Source organism: Rhodamnia argentea, chromosome 4, assembly GCF_020921035.1.
Source record: "Rhodamnia argentea isolate NSW1041297 chromosome 4, ASM2092103v1, whole genome shotgun sequence".
Lineage (NCBI taxonomy): Eukaryota > Viridiplantae > Streptophyta > Magnoliopsida > Myrtales > Myrtaceae > Rhodamnia > Rhodamnia argentea.
In genome coordinates this window covers 11,334,273-11,359,189 of record NC_063153.1, presented here as the reverse complement: position 1 = coordinate 11,359,189, position 24,917 = coordinate 11,334,273, and the positions used below count along the sequence as shown (strand labels likewise).

Below are 24,917 nucleotides of genomic sequence, written 5' to 3'. Positions count from 1 at the left end.
AGCTCTTATCCACAAAAGATTGATATCTTTTAATTCAAGAAAAGTTATCTCTCGAGATCTGAAAATTTTTTAGATAATTCCTTGAATTTTAAAGATATATTCAAAATTCCCAACGAGACACGAGATCTTATCCGATATGCTTAGGATTCGGAAATTTTCAATAGAGCAACAAAAGATGTCAAATATTCTAGAGATAGGCATAATATCCACAAGATTTGCTCAAAATTCAAGTTAAGCAATTATCACATAGATATTAGAGGATCAATCCATATTCACCCAATATTCACTCGACATTCAAATTAAGCAAGCAATTCTCAGAATATTTCAAATCAAGATCGTTACCTAATCTCTAAGGATAAGCTTTCCTAATTCAAATCCGTACCAATTTGTGGACGAAACTGGCTTGGGCCGACGGTGATGATCAAGGCGACGAATCCGTCGTAGCGTAATGGTAGACCAAAAATACATATGCAAGTTCGCTCGGTGGAGGAATGGAAACCGAGAGAATAAGTCTTCGTGGATGTCCTTCGTTGACCACCGCTTGGACTTCATTCAATCGAATAGCATGATGGGAGCAACGGTTGTTTTTCAAATAATAATGCCAGTGGAATCTATGAGCAAAACTTGGGAAAGAGATAAAAATAAAAGAACAATGAGGAGGCGCAAATATTGTGAAACTGATGAAAGTTAAGCTCCCCTTTTTTGTCCTTTTGTCTTTTGTCTCCTTGTGTTACAGCTTCGGATCTCTCTGTTTCTTTTCTTTGACCACCGCCAAATCCACGCGGATTGATTTTGATCAATTACAGAAAATAGTGGCTCTATTGTATGTGGCGTAGGACTCGGTCCCTGCAACACAACAAAAATAAAAACAAACGATGAAAAGTAAATCCAAAAAACCGCGCAAAAGGAATGAGATACACCGAAGCTAATCCGAGAATGGCGAAAATTGCTGGTATCGCTAGAAATTATTCGCCGGCTCGAGATATCGTTCAGAATTGATGAAGTCGTCGATTCAATGTGGCTCAAGCAAAGATTGTGGACGTTTCTCCAAGTCACGTAACACGTGCATCTCTAGTGTGAAGAACTTGTCTTCTTTCCCTTTTTCCCTTTGGCTTTTCTTGTGTGTGCAGATCTCGAAGACTCCAAATACCACCGCTCGGATCCGCCTCGCAATTCTGGCCGTGTGTCTCCCGCAAGGAAAGGAGAAAAATTACAACAAAGCTTCTTGGGATCAAGGCATCCTCTTGAGCGATGGACGTCCCAAGTCTGCCCCGTATGGAGAACGTATTCTCTCTCTAATGGCCGTGTATGATCATGTAAAGTCTGCCCCCTCGATGTAAACCCTATGTGTGTATTTATAATGGTGAGCTAGGGTTTACGTGTCATTTTCATTATTTGCAAAATTGTCCCTCAACTTGTGATAATCGCAATTTGATCCGGAGATAAAATATTCATCCATGAAGCCTTTTTTTTTTCAATTAATGGATATTTTTAATTAAAAGGATTTTCCCAAATTAAACAATAAATGGGCTGATTTAAGCTCAAAATTATTCCAATAGCCTTGTTAATTTTCGGCACACACTCCTTCTTGACTGCCGAAAAATCCAAACCAAGCCTAGCTCAGTCCTCTGTCAAATTAAGTTCAATTGCTTTACCTCTAGCTTGAATGCAATGATATGCATGGTCGACAAAAAGTAAATATGCAGTGCATGAGAATTTAATTTTTGTGAGAACTATGATAATTCTCATTTTATACTTAAATGAATGATTTACTAAAAATCAAAATTTAGGTGTCAACATCTAGGAATTGACTTCTTCATAGGATCTGCTATTAATCTATGCGTAGATGTGTACCGTACGTTCACATCTTTTCGTACAATCATGTCTTTCACAAAATTATATTTCGTGACTATATATTTGATCTTGCAATGGATCCTTAGTGTAGGCTCTTGCTACTTGACTATCACAATTAACCAATAATTGGACTTGTAGCATCCTTAGTAACACCTCATTGATCCAAACATCTCTTAAGTCAAATATTTTCTCATACTACTGCTGATAACATCACGGGATCAATTTTTATCGTGGATAAGGCTATACACGTTTGCTTCTTATTACTCCATGATATGGCGCCATTGCTAAGTAAGAATGCAATCCTAGAGATAGATTTCCTCTTATCTAAACCTCTTCCTCATTCAACATCAATGTAGCCTTCAAAGCGCAGATCTATACTTTGATAACTCAACAAAAAATCAGCAATACTTTTCGGATACCTCGAGAATCTCTTGATGGCAATCCAATGTGCTTGACCTAGATTGGACTGGTACACTTATCATTCCAACTGCATAACAAGTATTAGGTCTAGTACACTTCATAGCGCACATGAAGCTTTCCACAGCACTAGCAGATGGAACACTTTCCATTTTTTTTTTTTTATTTATGAAGTCTTATGACACATTTTGTAACTTAGGCATTCACCTCTTATAATAGAAGTATCTTTGGATTTACTCTCTTGCATACGAAATTATTCAAGGACTTTATCTATATAAGTCTCTTGTGAAAGAGATCATAATATCTTTGAAAAATATCTTGAAATCTTAACTCCAAGAATGTATGCAGATTCACCCATAACTTTTATTTCAAAATTGGAACATAGCCAATTCTTGACTGTATTAACAAACTTCATATTGTTTTTCAGCAATTAGTATATCATCAACATATAATTATAAGATCACACATTGATTAAGATCACACATTGATCTTTGGATCTTTTGATATATACACAATGATCCTCATTAGTCATTACAAAACCATATACCACTATGGCATTACAAAAAAGTATATATCATTATCTCGAAGATCGCTTGAGGCCATATATCGATCTCAAAAGTCGATATACATTTTGTTCTTGGCCTTCCGTAACAAACCCAATAGGTTGTTTCACATAAATTTCTTCTACTAATTCTCCATTGAGAATAGCAATCTTCACATCCATTTGACGTAATTCAAGATTTATACTAATCACTACTAGAATGAGGTGAATTAATTATACCATTTCACCACAGGGCGAGCCTTATATCTCTCAATCGAGCCATCGGTTTTAGGCTTTATTTTGAAAACTCATTTGCTCCCAATGGCTTTGTGTCCATGCAGAAGATCAATCAGTTTCTAAACTTGATTTGATCCTATTGACTCCATCTCTTTTTCCATTGCTTATATCCACCTTTCCTTATTAGGGCAAGTCGGAGCCTCATTTACATTCTTTAGCTCATTCTCTTCTTGTGGAGCGACCGTAAAAGCTTTTAACTTCAATGTCTAAACATCGACGAGTCAACGGAGAAAGCTTTTTGCGACTTGTTCGCCAAATTGGAGATTGTACACTTAGTACATCATTCTCCATTATGCTCCAACTCGGATTAGATAATGACAACATTTTTGCATCAAGTGGTTGCAATTGAGACTAGTTCGAAGCAAATTCCCCACTTCTCACATTGCTCCCACTTGGATGAGATGCTCTAGTAAAATCATTATCACTATCCAAGATTTGAAACAGAGAATATTTTTATTTTTATTATTATTATTATTTAGCTCGCCCTTATTTGAAAATGCATTCACTAAGAATGTGACATCTCGTGATTGATATTCAGTTACACTTTACTTTCTTGCTCACCTATACCACGTACCCTTTTGAGTGCTCTTAGTATCTCATGAAGATACTCTTTTTGCCTCTAGGGCCTAATTTTCCATACATGTAGGAGAACTTATGAGTATAGGCAGCAGATTCTCAAGGTCTAAGAAAACTCAAATCTTATTATCGACCTTTCCACAACTCATATGGAGTAGAAGTAACTGATTTAGAAGGCATACGGTTAAGTATCTAGGCAGCAATCAATAAAGCTTCACCTCAAAAGGTGATAGGCAAATTAGCATATGCTATCATAGACCTAAACAACTCCATGTCCTCCTCTTACATTCATTGAACCACATATGTCCGAATGGATTAACTGCAAAGGAAACTCAGTTCTTGTTTCTTTTCCAAATGGTTTCCTCTTTGTTTTTCCCACAAGGCATGCTCACAAATAGGCAAATTGACATTTTCAATATTGCCCAATAAGCCATATTTGGCTTACGTAAATATTTGCTATTGGCCAAAAAGACCCAACCTAACATGCCACATATTCATATCATCACAAAAGATGAAAAGAGGGAAAAACTTATATTCACATTATTGTATTTAACAATCAGCACAATGAAACCATCCAGAATCAAAATAACTTATTCCAAACGACAAGTCACCACCATCGTTATGAAAGTTCAAACTGAAATCAAGTTTAACCAAAACTAACACGAACATTAAATTCCGTAGAGTTTTTGGAGCATCTAATACATCGTGTAGGAATAGGGTGCGACCAACGCGCATATTCAATTGGCAGGTACTAATCCCTTTAACTTCCACTCATGAGTTATTTCCCACATTTATCCACTTTGCTCCAAGTGGAACCCGTTGAAATTCCACTAAGGCATTTTTGTCATTCACTACATGATCTGTGGTCCTCACGTCGACAATCCACAAAGGATGAGATTCAGTTACAATGACTAAACTGTAGACATAAGTAACACTCTCAAGTGCAGAAAGGATGTCTAACTTCTTTGGCTCATAACAATTGTGAGCAAAGTAATCCTTCTTGCCACAATTAAAGCACTTCACTATTGACATGTGTTTCTTGAAAGGACGTTTTCCTTTCTAATATTGGTTAAACTTCGATTTCTATCCAAAAGGATATATTCATTTGTCCTTTCCACTTCTTAAACCCACCTTGATGCTTACGCTTGGAGCACAAACCCCCATATGAGCTAGAACCAGCATAGCAAATGTCAATATCTAGTTTAACTGTCATAAGGCAAACCAACTCTAGTTAAAGATGCTGCATAGCATCATCAAAAGTCTTTACTTTTTATTGTGGATTAAGTGGATATTCATATGCACACAGCTATGAGGTAAATAACATATTACTGCTTGCACTTGCTACTCATCAATCTTCAAAATATGGCATGTATCTTACAGTTCACTTATCATGTTTGACACACACCACAAAATGCGATTTCATATTCTGCCCATGAGGCATCATATAAGTGTCAAATCTTAGAGTGATATGTCTCAAGTTGGTGACCAATGTCTAACCAAACTTAGTTTTTAATGCTTCCCACTTGACTTTGACATTTTCAAAAATGCCTAAACTCACGCATAAAATCATTCTTCATGTTGCCCAGCAACTTAATGCGTGCAATGGAGTTCATCTTGTTCCATGTAGCAAATGCTTCTTTTTCCCTTCCGAAATTTGTGCAATATTCGCATCTTCGGGTTCTTCCATAACTAGGTTAAGAGCTTATAGTGCTTCTTGCTCTTCTAGCACATACTCGATCCTATTCCAATTTTTATAATTTCCACCGTCCAATTTCTTTCTTTGGTCAAGCTTAACTACGATTTCTAAGAAGCTAAAGCTATTGTATCTAAACACAAAGTTCTATAGACATGTATTCACGAACTATCAATGCCTAACATTTATGCATCTATTTTACACTAACCAATTATATTAATGAATAATTTCATATAAGGCCTCAGATTCGAAAGTTCACTATGTTCCCAATCATCGTCCAAGAATCCTAGATTGAAATTACCATTAATATAATCATTTATGTAAAATTGAGTTCACTAAAGTTACTAAAACTTTATAGAACTCCCCACTCGGATAAAGATCATAAAGTATATGATCCCTATATCATGTAATCATAACATGGCATAGCATGATTTGAACTAATATACAAATAATCTAAACATCAAATCATATATAGATTACAGGATACAAATAGCAAGTACCTTAAACATTATACATGCTATCAACAAAATATGCTCTACACAATATGGCTATCTATATCTAAGCCATCCGCCATTTTATATTTTTTAAACATGAAAATCGCCCCAAAAAGAAACGTACATCATGGATTTTCATACGAATTTTAATAAGTTTATATTCAGAAAATATGTCCAAATAATATATCAAATTGAAGATAATTTCGAGATGAACGCAACGGTACCTCATAAGCCCCGAACGGAGCTCATATGCATCCACACGAGCCGATCAAAGTTTCTGCTTTGACTAGTCAACAGTTGGTCAACAAGGTCAACATATAATTTCTCAAAAATTCGAGGACCGAATCGTAATTTTCAAAAAATCCAGGGACTAAATTGTAATTTCCCAAAAAATTTGGGGTCAAAATGAAATTTTGAAAATTTTTAGGGACAGAACTGCAAATTCTGGCGCAAATCAGGGGCCAAAAGGTAATGCACATGTCCAGGGGCAGAACTGCAAATCACCGCGCGGAAGAGGCAAAAACTAGAATTTTATTTCACCTTCACGTATGTGTCCCTTCTTGAATATTATTTCAGCAATCCAGACCTTGAAAGTCAAGATAGCCAAGTGGTGTATGTCACCATATTCAAGCAGAGAGGACGTGGGTTCAAATCCCACCTCTGACAGGTCTTTTTTTTTATTTTAAAGAAAGGGTCATCACGTGCCCCACCCGCGCATGACTTGCACGTGATCTTCTCCTTCTTGCGCACGAATAGGAAGGAATTTTCTGGTTTCCTTCACGTATGAACAACGACTTCCTCCGCCGCTCATTCCATCACCGATTCTCCTCCGACAATCCACCATAAACCAAAATTAACAATGGGTTTTAAATATCACATCGGCATGACCACATAGATCCAAGAATCAACGAAAACAGTGAAGAAATTTCTTTTCGGAATCGAGCGAAAAGCGCTCGGACGCGGAACCCTAATCCGCAAAATTCCTCGCAAAAAATTCGTCTCTAGCGAACAACCAAATGCCGACAACCATTGGGGCTTTAAGTCCCCTTGGCGGTGCGACCCTAGTTGCCGGAACCCAAGCTGTGATTCGCTGAAATTTGACCAGAATTGGCGAAGAACTCCATGGCCAGAAAACACTAATTTGCAAGTCTCCATAACCCACGAAAAATTGCACCCATAATTCAACCATAAACAAATGGTAAACATTATATCAATGGGCTATGAATAGTACCGACGAAAAACTACATACATGTGATTCTTTCACGCTAAAAACGATTACGAACATTCACAACGATTAGGAAACAAAAACCATGGCTCTGATACCAATGAAGGGAACGATCCCATAAACATACATAGCGGATTACACGGAATTAACAAGCCCTAGATCATCTTGAATCACCGATCGGAGAAATACATCACAAAACGGACGTACCTCATTTTTCACAAATTAAGTGTCTACAATGCAGCAAGAGAATCCGTCCCCTTTGACGTTCCGGAGACGAGAAGGGAGAGATATATATTCGTCTCTGTTCTTTCTTGTTTTTATATAATAAAACTGGCAGAGAGAGGGCATATATATCAACGTAAAGACGTCGTTTCAATGATGCCTTTTCAACAGTTAATGTGGGGTGTGGTTGCATACATGGGCGGACCATCGTAAATCCCATGGACCCCAACAAGAACAAATTGCGGGCCCATCAATCTACCATCAGCTCCGATACTATTTGTTAGGAGCACGTAATAGAAATCTGATACCTTTGCCCTGGGAGATCGCTAAGAGGGAGTTCAAATCCGAGCCCGTCAACATATCTAATTGGACCCACCTTTACTCAAAACTTGGACTCCCTCTTGGCGATCTCTTAGGGTGAAGATACCGAACATATGCTGTGCTTCCAACAATTTAAATGGTATTTTCTGACCCAAAACAAAAGATGGTCTTTGCTTTTTAATAATATGTTTGCTAAGTGATTTGCATGGCGTGTTCTTTTTAATAATATGTTTGCTAAGTGATTTGCATCAAATTTTTCTAGTCTACTTCATGTATGGAATAGATCTCTTACACAGAAAAGTTCATTTTCTTGCTAAAGACGAAGCTTATATGAATGCTTTGAATTCACGACATTCTTCATTTGAACTATTTTTTAATTCTATTTCAATGTTTGATGAGCATCTACCTGCACTTATCAACTGATAGCATCATGACTAGTACCATGTTTTTTGCTAGCGAGATGTAAGCCGTTATCAGTCATTAAGAATGAATATAAGCAATCTGTTAAACAATACTTTGCAAATTCGTCGGTGAGTTACTAACAAAACAATGACTTTTACGTATTTTTCCATAGAAGGTCATCAAGCGTATTTAAATTTCGCGAGCGAGCTTGTTTAGCAGTTAGCGAATTATACGAAAGCATTAATGATGCTAGGAGTATTAAAAGTTTTGATTCAAATCTAAGGTAAGATGTAATTAGACAACACTTAGCGTACAAATTATATGAGACACCTAACAATCAACGCCATCTTAATATAAGTTTTTGTTTTAAGTTTCAGACCTTGTCCCAGCAAGGATACGTCTCATGCAAGAAGGCCTCTCTTTAAGGTCATTCTTCAACTAAACATCAAACTAACTCTTCACTCTCAATTCTGCACCTCCTCTTTCACCACCAACACGATTCAAGCCTCTCAACCTCCTGCTCCACCCCATTTAAGGTACTTGCGAGACCACGACATGCCGCAAGCATTCATGGACTTTCTCTCCTCTCTCCCTTCAGAAGAAGACTCGGTCACCAACTCACTCCGCTTGTACCGTGGCTTCTGGTTCCCCTCTTGGCTCTTGAATTGCGTCCTGACTTGCCAAGACCAACAGCTCTGTCTCTTGTGTTTCTGAGATGAAACGAAGTGGGCTTTGTGTCGAGTGTGCTTGAGTTTCCTCATGGCCAGAGAGAGAGAGAGAGAGAGAAACTCAATTAGTCCTTTTTTTTTTATTCTTTGAATTTGATTCCTGTTTTCGAGGCGTCAATTTTGAAACATAAATCTGACGTTGCGTGTGCATAAAAAGAAGCCTTATATTGTAACACGGAAATGACGCAATCAATCCATTTTTTTTTAATATGAAGTTAGTATTATCTCATCATTCAAAACTTACGGTCCATAACGTTTCCTAATTACAGTGCACTAATTAGTTTGAGGCCCTTCGTCTTTGCCAATTTGGCACGGAAAGAAGAAGCTACACGGCCAAACAATTTAAAGAACTAACCAACTTGAGGTTCGTTCAAGTGAAGGATGCACATCTCACCAGAGATTTTCAGAGCTTGCTTCCTTCACTAAGATGACTTGAGTGGAAGGGTTGTCCCTTAGATTTTGCAGCGGCCAACTTTTATCTGAAGAAATTAGTTGTGCTCGATCTAGTGTTGAGTGAGATGTCGGAGGGCAGGAGAGGATGAGGTCCACTCAAGGTAAGATGTAGAGAAGACATAGCCGTTGTGAATAATCACGTACTGTTGAAGGTCCAATAGCTGCAAGTTCTCCTTTCTTTCTTTCTTTCGGGAAGCTTTAATATCCTTCAGATTAAAGATTTTACAAAGCAGCAGCCGAAGGAGATGTGGTTTCTTTGCTTGATTTGCTCAACGAAGATCCACTGATTCTTGATAGATGTACGGTGTTGTCCCTCAAAGAGACTCCATTACACGTAGCAGCAATGCTTGGACATGAGAAATTCGTTGATGCGATCCTGGATCGAAAAACCTGAGCTTGCAGGGGAGATGGATTCTCAGAAATTGTCACCCCTGCACCTCGCGACTGCTAAAGTTTATCTTGGAATAGTGAAGAAACTGTTGAGCGTGAATGCGGGTATGTGCTATGCTCGTGACAAGTATGGTAGGAACCCTCTTCACGTTTCGGCGGTTAAAGGCCGAGTCGCTGTTCTGAAGCAACTGGTTCAAGAGAGTCCCAATGCAGTACGTCATAAGCTGGAGCGCGGCAACTATACTGCATTTATGCTTGAAGCATAATAATTTGGAAGCTCTGAAGCTTTTGGTGGAGACTGTTGGCGATCATGAATTCATTAATTCAAAGAACGACAACGGCAACACTATACTGCACCTACCTGCCGCAGATAAGCAAACTGAGGTAAGTGAACATGCACAAGTCCCGTCTTATAATATAAAGCACCTATAAGTGTGTTCACTTTTGAATCTCCATGAGCCAATCGGTTTAATCTTGATTTGATCTCATATAGTCCCTTGACACATCCAATCATTGATCTGTGCAGACGGTAAATTTCTTGATGTCTTGTACGACAGTAGAGGCGAACTCTCCGAACCAGAATGGTGTGACAGCTTATGCACTTTTAGCACAGAGTGAAAGATCTGGAAGACACATGGACAACATAAACAACTTGTGTGAAGCCAGAGCAACCAATGCAAATGTCAAAGCTCTCTCTAGGAATAAAATCGAACCTGTGACAATGATGGCCTTACCACCAAATGCAAATGATCAGAGTAGTATCTCACTCCCCGCGCAGCGAAAAGGTTCAAAGAAGAATCTCAATAAGCAGTAGGATTGGCTTGAAAGGGAAAACAACTCGCTGATGGTTGTAGCATCTTCAACCGTGACAATAGCATTCCAAGTCGGTGTCAACCCTCCAGGTGGTTTTTGGCAAGACACTACCAAAAGTGAAAGTTTGAGAACTCTACACACTGCAGGATCTCCCATCATGGCCGATAATTCTCCAATCATATGGGGTGATTTTTTTTGGCGGTTAACACAATAGGCTTTCTTGCATCCCTCGGCATCATCCTGTTACCCATGAGGGGCAGGAGGAGGCTTTTCATGTGGATTCTGATGGCAATCATATGGATCGCTATAACATCCATAGCTCTCACCTATCTTCTCTCAATAGCAGCCTGCGCGCCCCTTCAGGGAGGAATTCAGACCTACGAGATAATAGCACTTGGAATCTATGTGTTGATTGGCTTGATAGCTCTGCTTCTCGTGGACATACCAAATGCCTGATACTGGAGACGATTTGCAGCGTGAGGAAATTAGTCGCATGGAGATCTTCTGCCTCAATGATCAAGCACCAAGACAGCATCTGATGAGGATGCTCCACCAGATCAATGCATATATGGTTGCCCTAGTGTTTAAGAGAATAAGCAAATATGAACAAAGTTGGGACCGCAAAATTTAGGAGCTCAGTTGTTATACAATTTGCCAAAGCATATTGATGTTGTTTGAAGCAATGATATATGTACATTAAGTGCTGCGTCATACTTTCTTTGTACTATGCAACGTAATATGATGCCCTGGTAATTGTCAGGGTTTCATCATTACTGTATTGGAATGAGTTGTTAATCTCTGTGCAATATCAGCAAAGTTTAGCTTTGTTCAGACAATATTGTCGCTTAGACCTGGAACTGATTGGAAGCTGTCTCCATTACGAGATAACTCATTCACCTTCAAAAGATCAGAGAGCACTTCCCATCATGAGATTTTAAAAGGTTATGCAGATTCAAAGTAAATCCGGAATTGCTGGTTTTCAGGCTAATCCCTTGGACAAAGAGATATATGCATGATTAACAATATGGCTAATGCAAAACTTCACATCAAATACATAGTTGTCCTCTAGTCTCAAAGGAAACTCACCACCAGAAATTGCAACCCAAACTTGGTTGTTCAATTGTCTTGGAGGTCTGAAATTAAACTTAAATCATGGAGTAGAACCAACACAATGAGATGCTCTAGATGCTGACCAATGAGACCTGTTCTGTTTGACTTTGTACACACATGATGTATGCCTTCCTGTGAGGGAAAGCTTATCCTCAATTTAAGATTCATCTGATTGAACCTTTGTGCCGACAAAAGATTTAGAACTTGGATCACATGTATACCACAGAATTGACAATTCCTCTAGCACTTCTCAAAAGTTTTGCAGATTAACAATTCACATTTGCACGGGCCTAGCTAGATCAATTTGATAGCAGCAGCTACTGTATAATCCTTGAATTCATCTGCAGATGGAAAGTCTGCTCTGCCATGGAGAACAATTACTGGGTGTCGCCTAAAAGAAAGTATAATGACATACAAAATCGATGCAGGCAAGTTTCATGGTCCTAATATTGGATGTTTCAGTGGCTTGTGCCTAAACTTGCAATTGCGGATCCTAATATGGGGTTGGATTTTGCAGGTCAAATGATCATGTTCTCAAAAAAGAGTATGACGTGCTACTTGTAGCAAGCGTATAAATAGATTGTTAAAAACAAACCTTGGTTTTAGAAAAGAATCGGCGAGGGCCAAAACAATGATCTGGACCTTTTTTTTTTTTAACTGTGGTTGCTTCAGTAAGGTGAAAAATGTTGTTCATTGACATGTACATTTTAGGTTGCTTTATTTGCAAATATCTTGATATTATGGCTTGTTTGGTTCAGCATTTCAAATGAGCATTAGGGCTCCAAAGTCCCTTAGCCAAATGCAAATGTTGTTTGGTTCATTTTTTGGCTCACTTTGGGGAGATGCAATTGCATCTCAAATGCTCTCCAAAGTCCTTTAACTCAAAATACCTCTAAAGGTACTTTGGGCTAAAGGACTTTTGCGAAACGCAATTAATTTTTTTTATTATTTTAATTTTGTCACCTTCATTTGCCGCCACCGCCATTGCCCATTAGCCGCCGGCCGCCGCCGATCGCCGCCTCCGGTCGTCGCCGCTCCCGGCTGCCGGTCGCTGCCTCCGGTCATCGCCGCCGCCTTTTTTTCAAAAAGAAAAAATATTTTACAAAGTTTATTTTTTACGAAACAACATTTACGTCAAAGTTACTTTCCAAATGTGTTTTTAAAATACATTTTACCAAACACTACTTGCATTTTGAAAAAGGTCTTTAGCCCAAAGGTATTTGTATTTTCTCAAAGTCCTTTGGTCAAATCTTGAACCAAACAGGGCCTATAACTCTGCCAGAATACCCATCTTTTCCCTTTTTCTTGCCGTTGGTGATCCTTATGTATGTGTGTGTGTGTGTGTGTGTGAGAGAGAGAGAGAGTATGTTTCAAAGACAGTAGTGATCTGATGATTCTGCTCAGCATGGGGACCAAACAAGAAGGTTGCTTCAAGCAATGTTTCCTTATTATCCTTAGGTGAAAGCAAATGTTCCTTCTTTCCTTTCTTTTCCTTTTTCCTTTTGGGTTTTTTTCTTTTCCTTTTTGCCTTTTTGGTGCTTCAATGTCACGCTTGACATTTGTGTTTCATTGATGTACAATTAGAAAATTGACTGGTTTTCCACAATTTCACAATACCATAATGGAAAAATTCACAAGCAGGTTGGGGCCACATTCATCTTGTTCAACAACATGATTTCTTTAATAGATTTGACCAGTGCTGGTCATTCTGTACTCTGGTCCAAGATGGGAGGCCTGACTTGGGTTGCCATTTATAAAAGAACGATGAAAAATGCAATCTTGAATGCTGCCGGCCAATCAGCAAGTCTTCTCTCAACGATATTTCATTTGACAATTGTTACCTCCCTATAGAACCTTCCGAGCCAATCATTCTTGTTTTCCCCGAACAAATCACACCAGATAATCCTAAAAACTATGTCCCCTTTGCAATAATGTTCTTGAGGTGGGCCCTCCAAGAAATGGGGACCCGCAGTCAACGCCATTTTTTTCAGACCTTCTTGGTCCTCTCTGAATTTTCCTCGGCAGCTTCCTTTTACTTTCTTGTTCTCTCCTTCTCCTCCTCCTTCTTCACGATGAAACTCCATCGATCTCCTCTCTCCCCCTCTCTTCCTCCTCCCGCGATCTGGTGCAGCTCGTGAGCCTCCTCTACGTCGATAAGCACCAAGACAAACCGATCACATCAAGCGCCATGAACAAGCTCCACGAAGTCGCCATGAGAGGCGACCTCGCGGCCCTCCAGGACCTGCTGTTGCAAGACCCCCAGATCCTCCACAAGCCCACTTCGTCTCCCGACGGCACGCCCTTGCACGTGTCTTGTCTCTTGGGTCACACGTCCTTCACCAAGCAGCTCCTCACCCACAACCCGGAGCTCGCCAAAGAGACCGACTCGCGCGGCTCGCTGCCCCTCCACGTGGCGTGCGCGAAGGGCCACGTCGAGATCGTCAGGGCCCTCTTGGCTGTCGACCCGGAGGGGTCCCTCCGGTGGGACCGCGAGGGGAGGACGCCTCTGCATTTGGGCGCGATTAAAGGGAGGGCTGAGGTCTTGGGCGACTTGATCCGGGCCAAGCCCGAGGCGGCCCGGGTGGTGACGAGTCAGGGGGAGAGCGCGTTTCACCTGTGCGTGAAGAGTAACAGAGTGGAGGCGTTGAAGGTGGTGGTGGGCTGCGTTGGGAGGAACGATGAGTTCGTGGGTTGTAGGGATAAGGATGGGAACACGATTCTGCATCTTGCGGTGGCCAGGAAGCAATTGGAGGTGAGAAAGCAGGTTTTTTTTCTTGTTGGCTTTATGTGTGTGATTCTTAGCGTTCTTGATCTAACTTGATGTGCTTTGTCTTCACAATTCTGATGGAATTGAATTGGGAGCGTAGCTGATGATACTAGGAAGTGGGAATTGCTTGTTTGCAGGTTCATATGTGCTCCCTTTTGGTCAAACATAGCTGAGTTGAGTTGACTGAAAAGGCAATGAGAGTGAGAGAGAGTAAATCTGGACATGATCTGATAACAGGACACCGAAATGCATTGTTCTGAGGAGGAAGCAGCGCAATTGGGATCTAACTTTGTGCGAATTGATATATTTTCGATATGATATTCATTAATCAGCCTGATTGTATCATGAGAAGTCAATATGCTGTTCGAATGGGAACGTCGATATAAGGCATGAAAGGAATAAAACTCCTTATTTGGGATTATTATCTGATAGATCACTTCGGGCAGGGGATTCCTTTTTTGTTTAAGATAGTTCAGGACTTGGTTGCCTTTTAGGTGGCCCTTTAGTTTAGATGGTACTGAGCACTGAGAAATATGATTAGAGGTGACTTAAGCATGTGTTGATGCACTTGATCAGCTATGATTCTATTAGTTAAATCTACTGCCTGAAATGGTAACATGACAACTGTTGATACTGAACTCAAATTCGAACGCAAGAGCGAATACTTGAGTGCAAGTAACCCAGGCACATAACTTCCCTATGTTATCAAGTGAAGCTATTGAGGTGTCAACGCAAAATGAAGCTGTTTATAGATAAGTGGGTCGTCCAATGTGATTATCAAAGTTGTGATGTTTGTGCAGTCATACGAACTGGAAAATGAATAGTATATGAAAGTTCTGTCCATATTTGGGATTAGCTAATGGGGAAATTATCCTTTGCATAAACTTACAGATTCTGCTTACAGTTTTCTTTGTCCAAACCGTTCGATTGATTGAATTGGCATTGTGAGAGAGACTCGTGGCTTTGATTATTATATGTTGCGATTGCCTTTTTCTGAAAAGAATGGCTGAAAATTTTGCAGCTCATCAAGTATTTGCTTTCCAGCACCGGCATTGAAGTGAACGCTCAAAATGCAAAGGGATTCACAGCACTGGATGTCTTATCAGAAGGTCCAAGAGACTTGAGAGACATGGAGATCAAACAGCTCCTGCAGAGAGCCGGAGCTTCATTAATATATCAAACATCTTTGGGTCGAGACACAATTGAAGCCATTCCAATAGCACAGCCTTACGTCAAACAGAAAAGTGATACTAAACCACCGGTTATGAAGCACAAGCACAAAGATTGGCTGGGCAGAAAAAGAAGTGCCCTGATAGTGGTGGCTTCACTCATTGCGACGGTGGCATTCCAAGCCACACTATCACCACCTGGCGGCTTCTGGCAGGATGACTTTACAGCAGACCCTGCAAAGAATGGCAAGGAGAAATCGCACCACGTGGGAATGGCCGTGATGGCTACCTCTCTGCCACAAGCATATGGGCAGTTCATGATCTTCAACACACTCGCATTTCTTTCTTCGCTGAGCATAATTCTGCTTGTGGTCAGTGGACTCCCAATGAAAAGGAGGAGGTGGATGTGGACCCAGATGGTTACCATGTGGATCGCTATCACTGCACTCACTTTTACCTACTTCATCGCGTGGATACATATGACACCGGAAGATGACAGAGGGGTTTTTAACACTGTGACTAGAGTTTCTGTGTTTCTGTGGTTGTGCTTGATGGGCCTCGTCTTCTTAGGCAACGTCGTTCGAATGGTTCGCTGGTTTTCGAGGAAGTTTGGGCACTTGAAAGTAAAGGAGCGAGAAGCTTCAACTGTTGTAGAAGAGAACGAGGACAACGAACTCTGAATTCTTGATGAAGGTGGCTAATTAGAATTTGATGTATGAAAGTCCTTTGTCTGTCATCATTACATACGATATTCTGTCAATGCTGTAACAGGTGAGTTTTTGCATGAGTATATTCTGAGACTTCGCAGCTCGTCTTACTTTACTCCTTTTGAAATTTTGAGTTGTGTGGCTAATCTGAATTGCTAGCTGTGGAAAGTACGGAGTATTTTGCGCGTGACTTGATGGAGAGAAGAAACATCGCGATGCAGAAAAGCTCGTCATTCTACATTGAAATACTATAACTGAAAGCTTTCTGAGATAATTAGAGACTCGTCTTTTTTACATTATTGATGTTTGTGTTCATCTACTTTCAAGAAGTAAGTTGACGACACTGGACTAGCAAAAATAGAGCGTACAGGTGCTTTGAAACTTTCCAGTTGAAGCGGACCTATTTAGAAATAACAGAGAACACTGTCTGTACCAAAGTGAGCAGGAGAAGAACGACGGCTGCAACAACCGATATGATGGACCATGGACTGTTGAAGTAGTCGCGCTTCAGCATCGCCTTCCACCTGTGCCAAGGGATTCTGTAGTACTCATTCAGCTCGGTGCAGAGACCAGAGAAGTAGAAATCATCTGGAATGAACCTCGCTCCTTTCACGAGGCTCTTGATGAGCGCGAAAACTTCTTTGCTGTCCCATGTACTGATGCGGATGATTCCTTCCTCCACTAGCATCTCCACGTCCTCGGGACAGTGAACAAGAAGACCAATGAAGATGATGTAGTCATTAATGTAGTTCTCCAGGCAGTTGCATCTCTCAAAGCCGATAAGATTTCTCAACAGTACATCTGCTCCGAAGTATATGTTCAGTTTTGGGATCTCAAGCGTTCCGTTGGAGAATCGCACGTCAAATAAACTCTTCCCCGAGCCGACCTGGAACTTGACCCCAGCTTGGCTCAGCTCCATCACGCTAGGAGTGGCTAGACTCTTGATAACTTTCTTAGGTCGCGACGGTGTCACTGATGGCAAGTTATAGTTTCTGAGCGCAGACACAAAGTGGCTTGAGTTCATGGACGAGACCTTGGAAAAGTCATCTCCTATCTCTGTTATGCCTCCTAAATGCAACTTGAAGAATTCATGTGTGAGAACACCGAGAGAGAGCCTTTCATCGTCAGAGTTTCTGGTTGATTGATGCAATGCTAAGAGGTCCTCAATGATGGCAAAAGGGATCTGGTTTTCCACCTTCAATATGTCGAACTTGATGTCATGAATCAGCCACGGCTTTTTGAATATCCGATCGTTCTTGCCTACTAAGCTGCGATCTCTATTCTTCAATAAGATCTCGATGATGAAAACAGAGTCCACTAGAATACATCTCGCGAGATCGTTGCTTTCTAGCTCAATTTTCTCCGCATAGCACTCGCGGATGGCTTCTTCCCTTCCCTTGACGAACTCGAACAGACCTTGCGCGCTTAGCTTGCTCACTCGCACAAAGTCGGTGAAGTAACTTTCCTTGTGCCCCAACGCTTGCAGATCCTTGATGCGATGGTGAAATGGCCCGAGCGAAACGAATCGAGGGCTGAATGCCTTTTCATACCCTTCGCGCATCGACCTTGGGACTCTGTAGATGCTACAATCCGACACACAATGGATGGACACGAACTCATCCCCGATCGGATTCTCCGGCGGAACTAGCGGGTTCTTGAAGTCGAACAGATCCTCCTTCCTTAATCCCTCCATACGCTCCCTGCTTCACCAACACAATCAGTCAATGTATCAGATCAAAAGAGTAGGAATGCCTTTGCTTTGCTTCTTTTAACAGAAGGAAATCAGCAAGGCCAAACGAGAACTCATCGAACCACCAATTTCACATGCCAAGCTGATTACTGTGACACATTTCATGGGGCGAAGGTAAAATGTACTCAGCCTCCCCTGCCTCCTGTGGGCAAAATCGATGGAAGAACCAGAATTCAGACTTCCGAGGCTTACATGGTTCGGGCGATACGATCCACATCTACGGCATCATCGCCAAGAAATCAACAACATCCCGAATTCTCTCTCGATACCAAGCTATCCTAAGTTCCTCCCAGAAGACTCTGCACTTTTGCGGGCAGGCAGAGCAAAGAACAAAAGTTGGGAGAGAAGAAACATACCCGTCTTCAGTTCAGGGATCAAAAATCGAAGCGTGCCGTGCGTTCCATGATCCTCATCCCATGACCGGAGATTACCCAATAGCAAACTTCGTCTGTACCATGATACTTGGCTAGGAAAAAGAAGACTGATGGATTGAGTGTGAAGAGAATTATGCTTCAGGCTGCTCCTAGGAATCTGGATAAAGAGAAGTCGGCAGAGGAACTAGAATGTCCTTTTCCTTTGATTGTAGCCATGTTTAAATTCTGAAAATTGGGGACAAAAATCGACCAAACCTCAAAAAAATCGCCCGAAAAAAATGCGATCGAACACCTTTCTCAATTTGAGTGACTAAAAAAATTCAACATGAGCTCTTACGAGCTCGTGATGCGATGATATGGGGGTTTCTTTTCCGAATTTCGTATTCTTGACGTACTTTAAACTTAAAAGAGGACACTTTCAATCTTATTTTACAAGTAAAATAACTTTTTTGCCACATAGGCACTTATCTGGCTTTATTTGATTTTTTTTTTAAATTGATATCTCGAACAATTAAGAGAACTTCTAAATACTCATTTAATTACGATTTGAGTATGATGCGTATGTGTAGACGAAAATTTCATAAAAGAAATTCCGTTTATATAGATTAATACTCATTTAATTACATAAAGTGACCAATAAATTCAGTGAAAAAACCTTAGCCGGCTGCACCATTACTCCGTCGGGGAGTAACGGTGCGGTCTTGACCCTGTATTTTCCCAGGAAACTGCACCATTGTTCGGTTTGGGAAGTTAGAATCCCACTCGATACAAACTCAAGTGAGAAAGAGAGAGGTTATCCTAAATCAAAAAGCGAGCGAATATAGTGAAGAGTCGGGCTCATCCTCATCCTCAAGTCCTCGTCAATTGCAGCGGCGATGAAGCACACATTGAATAGAGAGAGAGAGACAGAGACAGAGACAGAGTTGTCGTCCTCGTTGGCATGGGCTCTTCCTCGGGTCCTTGTCCACTGTGATGGCGGTGGACCACGAGAGCAAGTTGCAATGTTGTCCATGTTTGAGAACTTTCTGACTGAGGAATAATCTCCGGTTGCCTGTTATATCATAATAGCACGTTGTGGTGAAACGGCACCGTTATTCGTTAACGGTGCCTTTAGCTTAGGAAGGCCCTAAATTCAATATCTTTTATCCTGTGCGACGCATGTGCAGCATACGTGAAACGGACGTGCAATCCATGCGCAAAGTACGTGTATGAACACCATATGAGATTTGTCGATGGAGCCTTAGAAGGAGAAAATTTGAGAAATTGCACCACACGCGTTAAACAACAGCAAAGTAAGATGGAAAGAACCATCCTAATCAATCTGGAAGGAGGAGTTCGCTTGGATCTGGGTGTGGGCCCCGATGTACTCGTCTGTGGTAGGCGAGGGTGCGAAGCCCCTTGCCCGGACCAAGCGAGGGTTGCTGACACCTCATCTATGGCTGAAAACGGTTAGGCGGCCACAGTTATAAAAAAAAAAATCAAAAAAAAGTATTCAAATATTATTGAAAGTTATTAATGAAAAGCTAGTCGGATGGGCTCAATTGGTATAACATGAAAATATTTGGGATTCAATTAGCAAAATTAAAAGGTTTATAATTAAATTAGCAAAAATGCAATAAGTTTAGAACTTTTTGCCCCACGGACGTCGTGCACCACTAATTTTGAGAGATGTGTCAATGAAGATGAAATTGGGCGAACTATTTCGATAGGATTACCCACAAACATATGTGGATGATCAGCATGATAATTGTTTGATCAATTTTGAATCTATAGTAAGGACGTCAGCTTTGTCCTAAACATTTATGTTCATTCAATGCAATCATATTATTTGCGCAAAATTTCAATATAGTCATTTTAGCCAATTACCGTCGAAAATCACTAATGTGATTTGTACGAAACACATCGGCGTGCCACGTGGGGATAATATTTTGACGGTCCAAGATATCATTTTCAATATACTCGAGACAGCTATCGAGTAAACTCAACTCAATTACGTCATCATCGAGATAAAATCGCTAAGAAAACGCTACATATGGTGAATATTTGTAACATCGGACGGGTGTGATTACTAATTTTCTAATGGGAACTTTCCAGTTTCTAACGGCCAGAAAAAGGAATGTTCTAGTTTCTAGGCTTCTTTCTAGAAGCATCCCAGTGACCTCGAACCGTCGCGAACCTCCTCCGCGGCTTTTTCCCTCAAATCTTCTGGAACTTTCCCAGAACACCAACCTATAAATACTCCTCCTCTTCGCTCGAAGTCCGATCAAAGCACTCGACTCTGAATCGATCTACCACCCAAGATCCTAAGTTCCTTCCCCAATTTCACCAATCGAGTAGCAGCAGCAGGACGACGACGATGGATTTCAGGCTGGCCGGCTTCGAGTCCCCGCTCTTCACCACCCTCCACCAGCTGATGGACGTCCCCGACGAGGCCGAGAAGTCCTTCAACGCCCCCACCCGCACCTACGTCCGCGACGCCCGGGCCATGGCGTCCACCCCCGCGGACGTCAAGGAGTACCCGGGCTCCTACGCCTTCGTCATCGACATGCCGGGGCTCAAGTCCGGGGACATCAAGGTCCAGGTCGAGGAGGAGAACGTGCTGGTGATCAGCGGCGAGAGGAAGCGCGAGGAAGAGAAGGAGGGGGCCAAGTACCTGCGGATGGAGCGGCGGGTCGGCAAGTTCATGAGGAAGTTCGTGCTGCCTGAGAACGCCAACACGGAGGCAGTCTCCGCGCTGTGCCGCGACGGGGTGCTGACTGTCACGGTGGAGAAGCTGCCCCCGCCAGAGCCGAAGAAGCCGAAGACGATCGAGGTCAAGATCGCCTGAAGTGGGGCTCATGGAACTAAGCTACAGTGGCTCCGGTGAGCGAGTCTTATGGACAATGAAGAATAATGATGGCCTAGTTTGCTTAAGGGTGTGTTATGTTTTTAAGTTTCGGTTTCGGAGACATGGAAACTAGTGAGTGGATCTGGTAATTTCAGGTTCTGACGCAGGTGCTATGTTTTCTTTTTTTTTTTTTTTTTTTTTGTCGTTGGTCGAAATGCAGGTGCTATGTTTTAGTAGGCTATGTGTGTGATGTTTGGCTCGTGCTAATATGAATGAATAGGTCGATGTATTTGTGCACTGGACACGTTCGTATCTTCTTCTGTTTGATATTTTCCTTAATTCGCGATCTCGATATGACCAGAACAGAGTTCAAATGGAACATTGTTATATTTCTTGTTCGGAAATGAGTCGATGACGACATGACCATTCTTTCTTTCTTTACAACGAGCTTGGGGAAACGCCTGTCATGCCAAAAAGCCTGACACCCCAAGACCGATTGAACTGAGACCGTGGACAAGTATTGACAATTCCTCGAAGACATAGCTCCCCTCTAATCGGCCTAATGTTCGGTACACGTCTCTCCTGATGAGCTCGAACAACGAGAGGGTTCCTGGGTTGTACCCGGACCTGGTCCACGAAGCAGACAAGCCAGAGTGCCGTCCTCTGGCTGGAGAAGGATCCAACAACCCATTGCTGTTGGAACAAAATTGAAACGTTACAAAGATGGACTCAGGTGGAAGAAGTATGGCCAGAAATAGCGTGAAGACGACCCGTATACGTGCAGTTCACCCGTTTATGTGCAGTCCTGCAGTCGTCGCCACTGATGAAACAGAACACACTACGACACTACGAGATGAGTGGTGGGGAATACAATCTGTGATTATATTGAAGAGAAGAAGACGCCGTTTGGTCCCGGACAGTTGCTTATTCAAATGTACTTTTATGGTTCGAAAATCTTATGCGAGCAGCTGCTACTAATCCGATTTCACATTTTACTATTTCCTCATTCTATTCAATAGTAGAACAGAAAATTGCCCAAATTCAGGGGATTGGGAGATAACAGCAGAGAAAGGCAATTTTCACATCAAAGAAAAATTTCTCATTTCAAGGCCATCATGAAATCAAACACTTTCAGATTCAGTCCACCAAGTAAAGATGGCTCAAAGCAGAAGAAAAGGAAGGGAACACAAGGAGCGACAGCAAATTTCATAGACAAGTGGTAACACAATTCAGAAGATAGAGGAGAGAATAAGGGTCTGAGTATATCCTTCAAATGTGTTGAATAATTGTTAGAACACTGTGATAAAACATGGATATGTATTGTTTCACCAAAAGAAAATGAACAAGATCAGAAGAGAAACTCAGATACATCACCGTCCCGATGTAACCAAACAAAAGAGGTAAGAGAGTGTTTCATGATTTTCCGCTATGAGCAAGAGGACCAGGTTAGAACCAACGTAAAATACAACAAGCTGGTTTAATATTTCAGAGCAAAGAAATTCCTGTACCTAGTATGATATATAACCTTCCTAGTCCCAACCACCAAATGGAATCTTCAGATGTCAAGAGAGACCCTTAGGGCATCAAGTCTCCTAGCCTTATGAGTCCTGTGAGTTCACCTAATCTAGTAGAAAGCAAAAAATCCATTAGTTGTTTTGAGATAGGCATTTCCTTCCATATCCTAACAACACAACCAGCACGGCCGCTGTGCTCCAGAGTTTCATAAGTACACAATAAAATTTGTAGGTTATCTCGCCAAAGAAATCAAGTGGTCACTGAGAGAATGTCCTCCTGATGGCAATTCCTCTCCTCAAAAGTTACTAACGCACACGTATAATGCAACTACTTACTATAAAACCCTTGAGAGATTGATTTTGGAGGGACAAAAGCAATGAGAAGCCAGAAAATTGAGAGCCTCAGTCAGGAGAAACCCCTAGAAGCCACTACGTATTTGATGCACTTAATTTCAGCTCAGACCTAGGATTCACTAGGAACTAAACACGGCAACTACCTTCTTATTTCACATTAGTCGACCTTGCAAAAGGATTAACCCATCATAACAGAACATTGTCCTTATTTTCCGCTTTTTCCACTTATCGTAGATCCTTAATTTGGTTGTACCGACAAACAGACATAGAAAAAGAGACTCACATTAAACATAATGTCCTTGAATAAATTATGCTTGACGAAGAAAGGAGCTTCACAAACCTCTAAACACATTCCTAGAATTCCTAGTTTACAAACCCCTGCATCATCAGGATATAATACATATATGCCATTACTGAAGTAGCACAGTAAGCACCACCCAAAATGGACCTCCTTACAAGACCTCTCCATTGCGTTCTTTCACTATTATGCCTAGTTCAGTAGTCACACTCAGTTCTTCGTTCGTTAATGTCGAACCGACTCTAATTCCATGAACAAGCCCCTTCTTTCTCTTCGCTAAGTAGATGTCACTTTGGAAAAAATTAGAATAGCTTGCATATCCACGGCAATCAAATATCACCAGTAAAATCAATTCCAGAATAAAATGAAAAGCAATCACCTTAAAAAAAATCACCATCCACGTTCTATATCTTATCAATTGATACGGCGTCAATTTGATGGATTAGTCTCAGCACCGTCCGCCACGCCCGCTGGATCGGCTCCTGTGGTGCTGTCGAGGCCTTCGGCTTCCAAGAACCTGCTCAGGTGCTTGTCCTTCAAATGTTCCTTTACAAAACCCGAAATTTAAACAGAAAAAAAAAAAATCAAATTCCCCGGCAAACTACGTTCAAAGTAACAATCTTTGTCCAGGAAAAAAGAAAAAAATGGCATTGGCAATGACGAGAATCATGGAAATTACGGAGAGGCAAGCTCTGTACTTCTGCCACTCAGCAACGCACTCCTCCTTCTGCCACTGACCCTTCACGAACTTCTCCGAATACCACCTGAAAACCATCGAAAGAACCCATTTTGGGTCTTTAGGGTTTTAAAGGGGCTTTAACAATCAGAGAAAAGAACAAGAAAAAAAATTGTGATTTTCAGTTCACTGGGCTGTTCATGAAGTTTACTTGTTGAAGCAATTGTGGTAGGCAGCTCTCAAATCGGCACAATGCGACGCCGACGACGGAGAAGAAGAAGAAGAAGAAGATTTGGGTTTCTTCTCTCCGATGATCCCCATTCGTCTTCCCAAGAAATCTTCAAAGTAGGTTTCCCATTTCTGAAGCTCTCTATCGAGCGTGTTAGAATGAAGTCGGAGGGCAAAGAAAGAAGAGATGGGCCCATCGTGGGCCCTACTTTTCTTTTGATGGGCTTGATTCGGCCTACTTCAAAGCACTGGGCTTTCAGACAAGAAACCCGGCAAGCGGCAACTTTTGAAGAGGCAATATATGTGATTGACCAAACCGAGGGGAGACTCACAATAAGACGTCGACTGCCGAGCAAGATGTCCAGGCATTGACCTTTCTTGGTTAGAAAGGGAAGCACCAACTACTGATTATGGTTGCTCGTTCCATACTGATTTATATCAAGAATAGCCATTTTCGGCTACTTTATGTGCCCTAACAAGTCATTTTCAGGATTTCCGATTCATTGTTTCTTACGAGAAAGTGCATGCAAGTTTTACGGATGAACAATGTAATTAAGAGAAACTGAACGTCCAATTCTGTAACTACGCCAAATAGTACATATGGAAATGAGGTGATTCTGTAAAATTTAACGTAGAGTCAACCTAGTTCATTGAATGTTGTGATGCTTATGGTCTAAGCGTGAATTGGAAGAATACGTCAAGAAAGGGTTCTCATTT

At 41.3% G+C, this 24,917-nt stretch overlaps 4 protein-coding genes, 1 long non-coding RNA gene and 1 pseudogene across 8 annotated transcripts; 3 read left to right on the top strand and 3 right to left on the bottom strand.

Annotated features, from left to right (window-relative positions):
* Positions 1–224: 224 nt before the first annotated feature.
* Positions 225–21,213, top strand: LOC115727983 (17.1 kDa class II heat shock protein-like). The gene is made up of 3 exons (XM_048277362.1): positions 225–230; positions 5,989–5,992; positions 20,612–21,213. Exon 3 carries the CDS (start codon positions 20,660–20,662, stop codon positions 21,128–21,130), a length of 471 nt encoding a protein of 156 aa, XP_048133319.1. The 5' UTR covers positions 225–230; positions 5,989–5,992; positions 20,612–20,659; the 3' UTR covers positions 21,131–21,213.
* LOC125314812 lies at positions 9,309–10,613 on the top strand (annotated as a pseudogene).
* LOC115727982 (ankyrin repeat-containing protein BDA1-like) lies at positions 13,485–16,279 on the top strand. The gene is made up of 2 exons (XM_030658307.2): positions 13,485–14,288; positions 15,325–16,279. Exons 1-2 carry the CDS (start codon positions 13,725–13,727, stop codon positions 16,150–16,152), a joined length of 1,392 nt encoding a protein of 463 aa, XP_030514167.1. The 5' UTR covers positions 13,485–13,724; the 3' UTR covers positions 16,153–16,279.
* Positions 16,580–18,490, bottom strand: LOC115727981 (UPF0481 protein At3g47200-like). The gene is made up of 2 exons (XM_030658305.2): positions 18,286–18,490; positions 16,580–17,879 (listed from the first exon to the last, which is right to left on the bottom strand). The coding sequence occupies exon 2, from the start codon at positions 17,870–17,872 to the stop codon at positions 16,580–16,582; it is 1,293 nt and encodes a 430-aa protein (XP_030514165.1). The 5' UTR covers positions 17,873–17,879; positions 18,286–18,490.
* Positions 21,214–21,337: 124 nt separating the features above from the next.
* On the bottom strand, positions 21,338–21,549 carry LOC125314610. The gene is made up of 2 exons (XR_007198089.1): positions 21,511–21,549; positions 21,338–21,477 (listed from the first exon to the last, which is right to left on the bottom strand). It is a non-coding gene; the product is annotated as an uncharacterized LOC125314610 (long non-coding RNA).
* A 785-nt stretch (positions 21,550–22,334) lies between these two features.
* Positions 22,335–24,341, bottom strand: LOC115727980 (uncharacterized protein At4g33100). Of its 4 annotated transcripts, XR_007198230.1 has the most exons (5): positions 24,184–24,341; positions 23,976–24,060; positions 23,676–23,842; positions 22,639–22,749; positions 22,335–22,556 (listed from the first exon to the last, which is right to left on the bottom strand). XR_007198230.1 is itself a non-coding variant. In XM_030658302.2 (4 exons), exons 1-3 carry the CDS (start codon positions 24,291–24,293, stop codon positions 23,726–23,728), a joined length of 312 nt encoding a protein of 103 aa, XP_030514162.1. In that variant the 5' UTR covers positions 24,294–24,341; the 3' UTR covers positions 22,335–22,756; positions 23,680–23,725. The 4 variants fall into 4 exon arrangements, 1 of the variants encoding a protein (XP_030514162.1); XR_004013758.2 differs by having other exon boundaries at positions 22,335–22,749; XR_007198231.1 differs by lacking the exon at positions 22,639–22,749.
* Between the last annotated feature and the right edge of the window lie 576 nt (positions 24,342–24,917).

Coding starts and splice junctions, on each gene's coding strand:
- LOC115727982 (XM_030658307.2), top strand. CDS start 13,725: ATGAACAAGCTCCACGAAGTCGCCATGAGAGGCGACCTCGCGGCCCTC. Junction 14,289..15,324: donor TGGCCAGGAAGCAATTGGAG/GTGAGAAAGCAG, acceptor AAAATTTTGCAG/CTCATCAAGTATTTGCTTTC.
- LOC115727981 (XM_030658305.2), bottom strand. CDS start 17,872: ATGGAGGGATTAAGGAAGGAGGATCTGTTCGACTTCAAGAACCCGCTA.
- LOC115727983 (XM_048277362.1), top strand. CDS start 20,660: ATGGATTTCAGGCTGGCCGGCTTCGAGTCCCCGCTCTTCACCACCCTC.
- LOC115727980 (XM_030658302.2), bottom strand. CDS start 24,293: ATGGGGATCATCGGAGAGAAGAAACCCAAATCTTCTTCTTCTTCTTCT. Junction 24,061..24,183: donor TACCACAATTGCTTCAACAA/GTAAACTTCATG, acceptor GATGGTTTTCAG/GTGGTATTCGGAGAAGTTCG. Junction 23,843..23,975: donor AGTACAGAGCTTGCCTCTCC/GTAATTTCCATG, acceptor GGTTTTGTAAAG/GAACATTTGAAGGACAAGCA.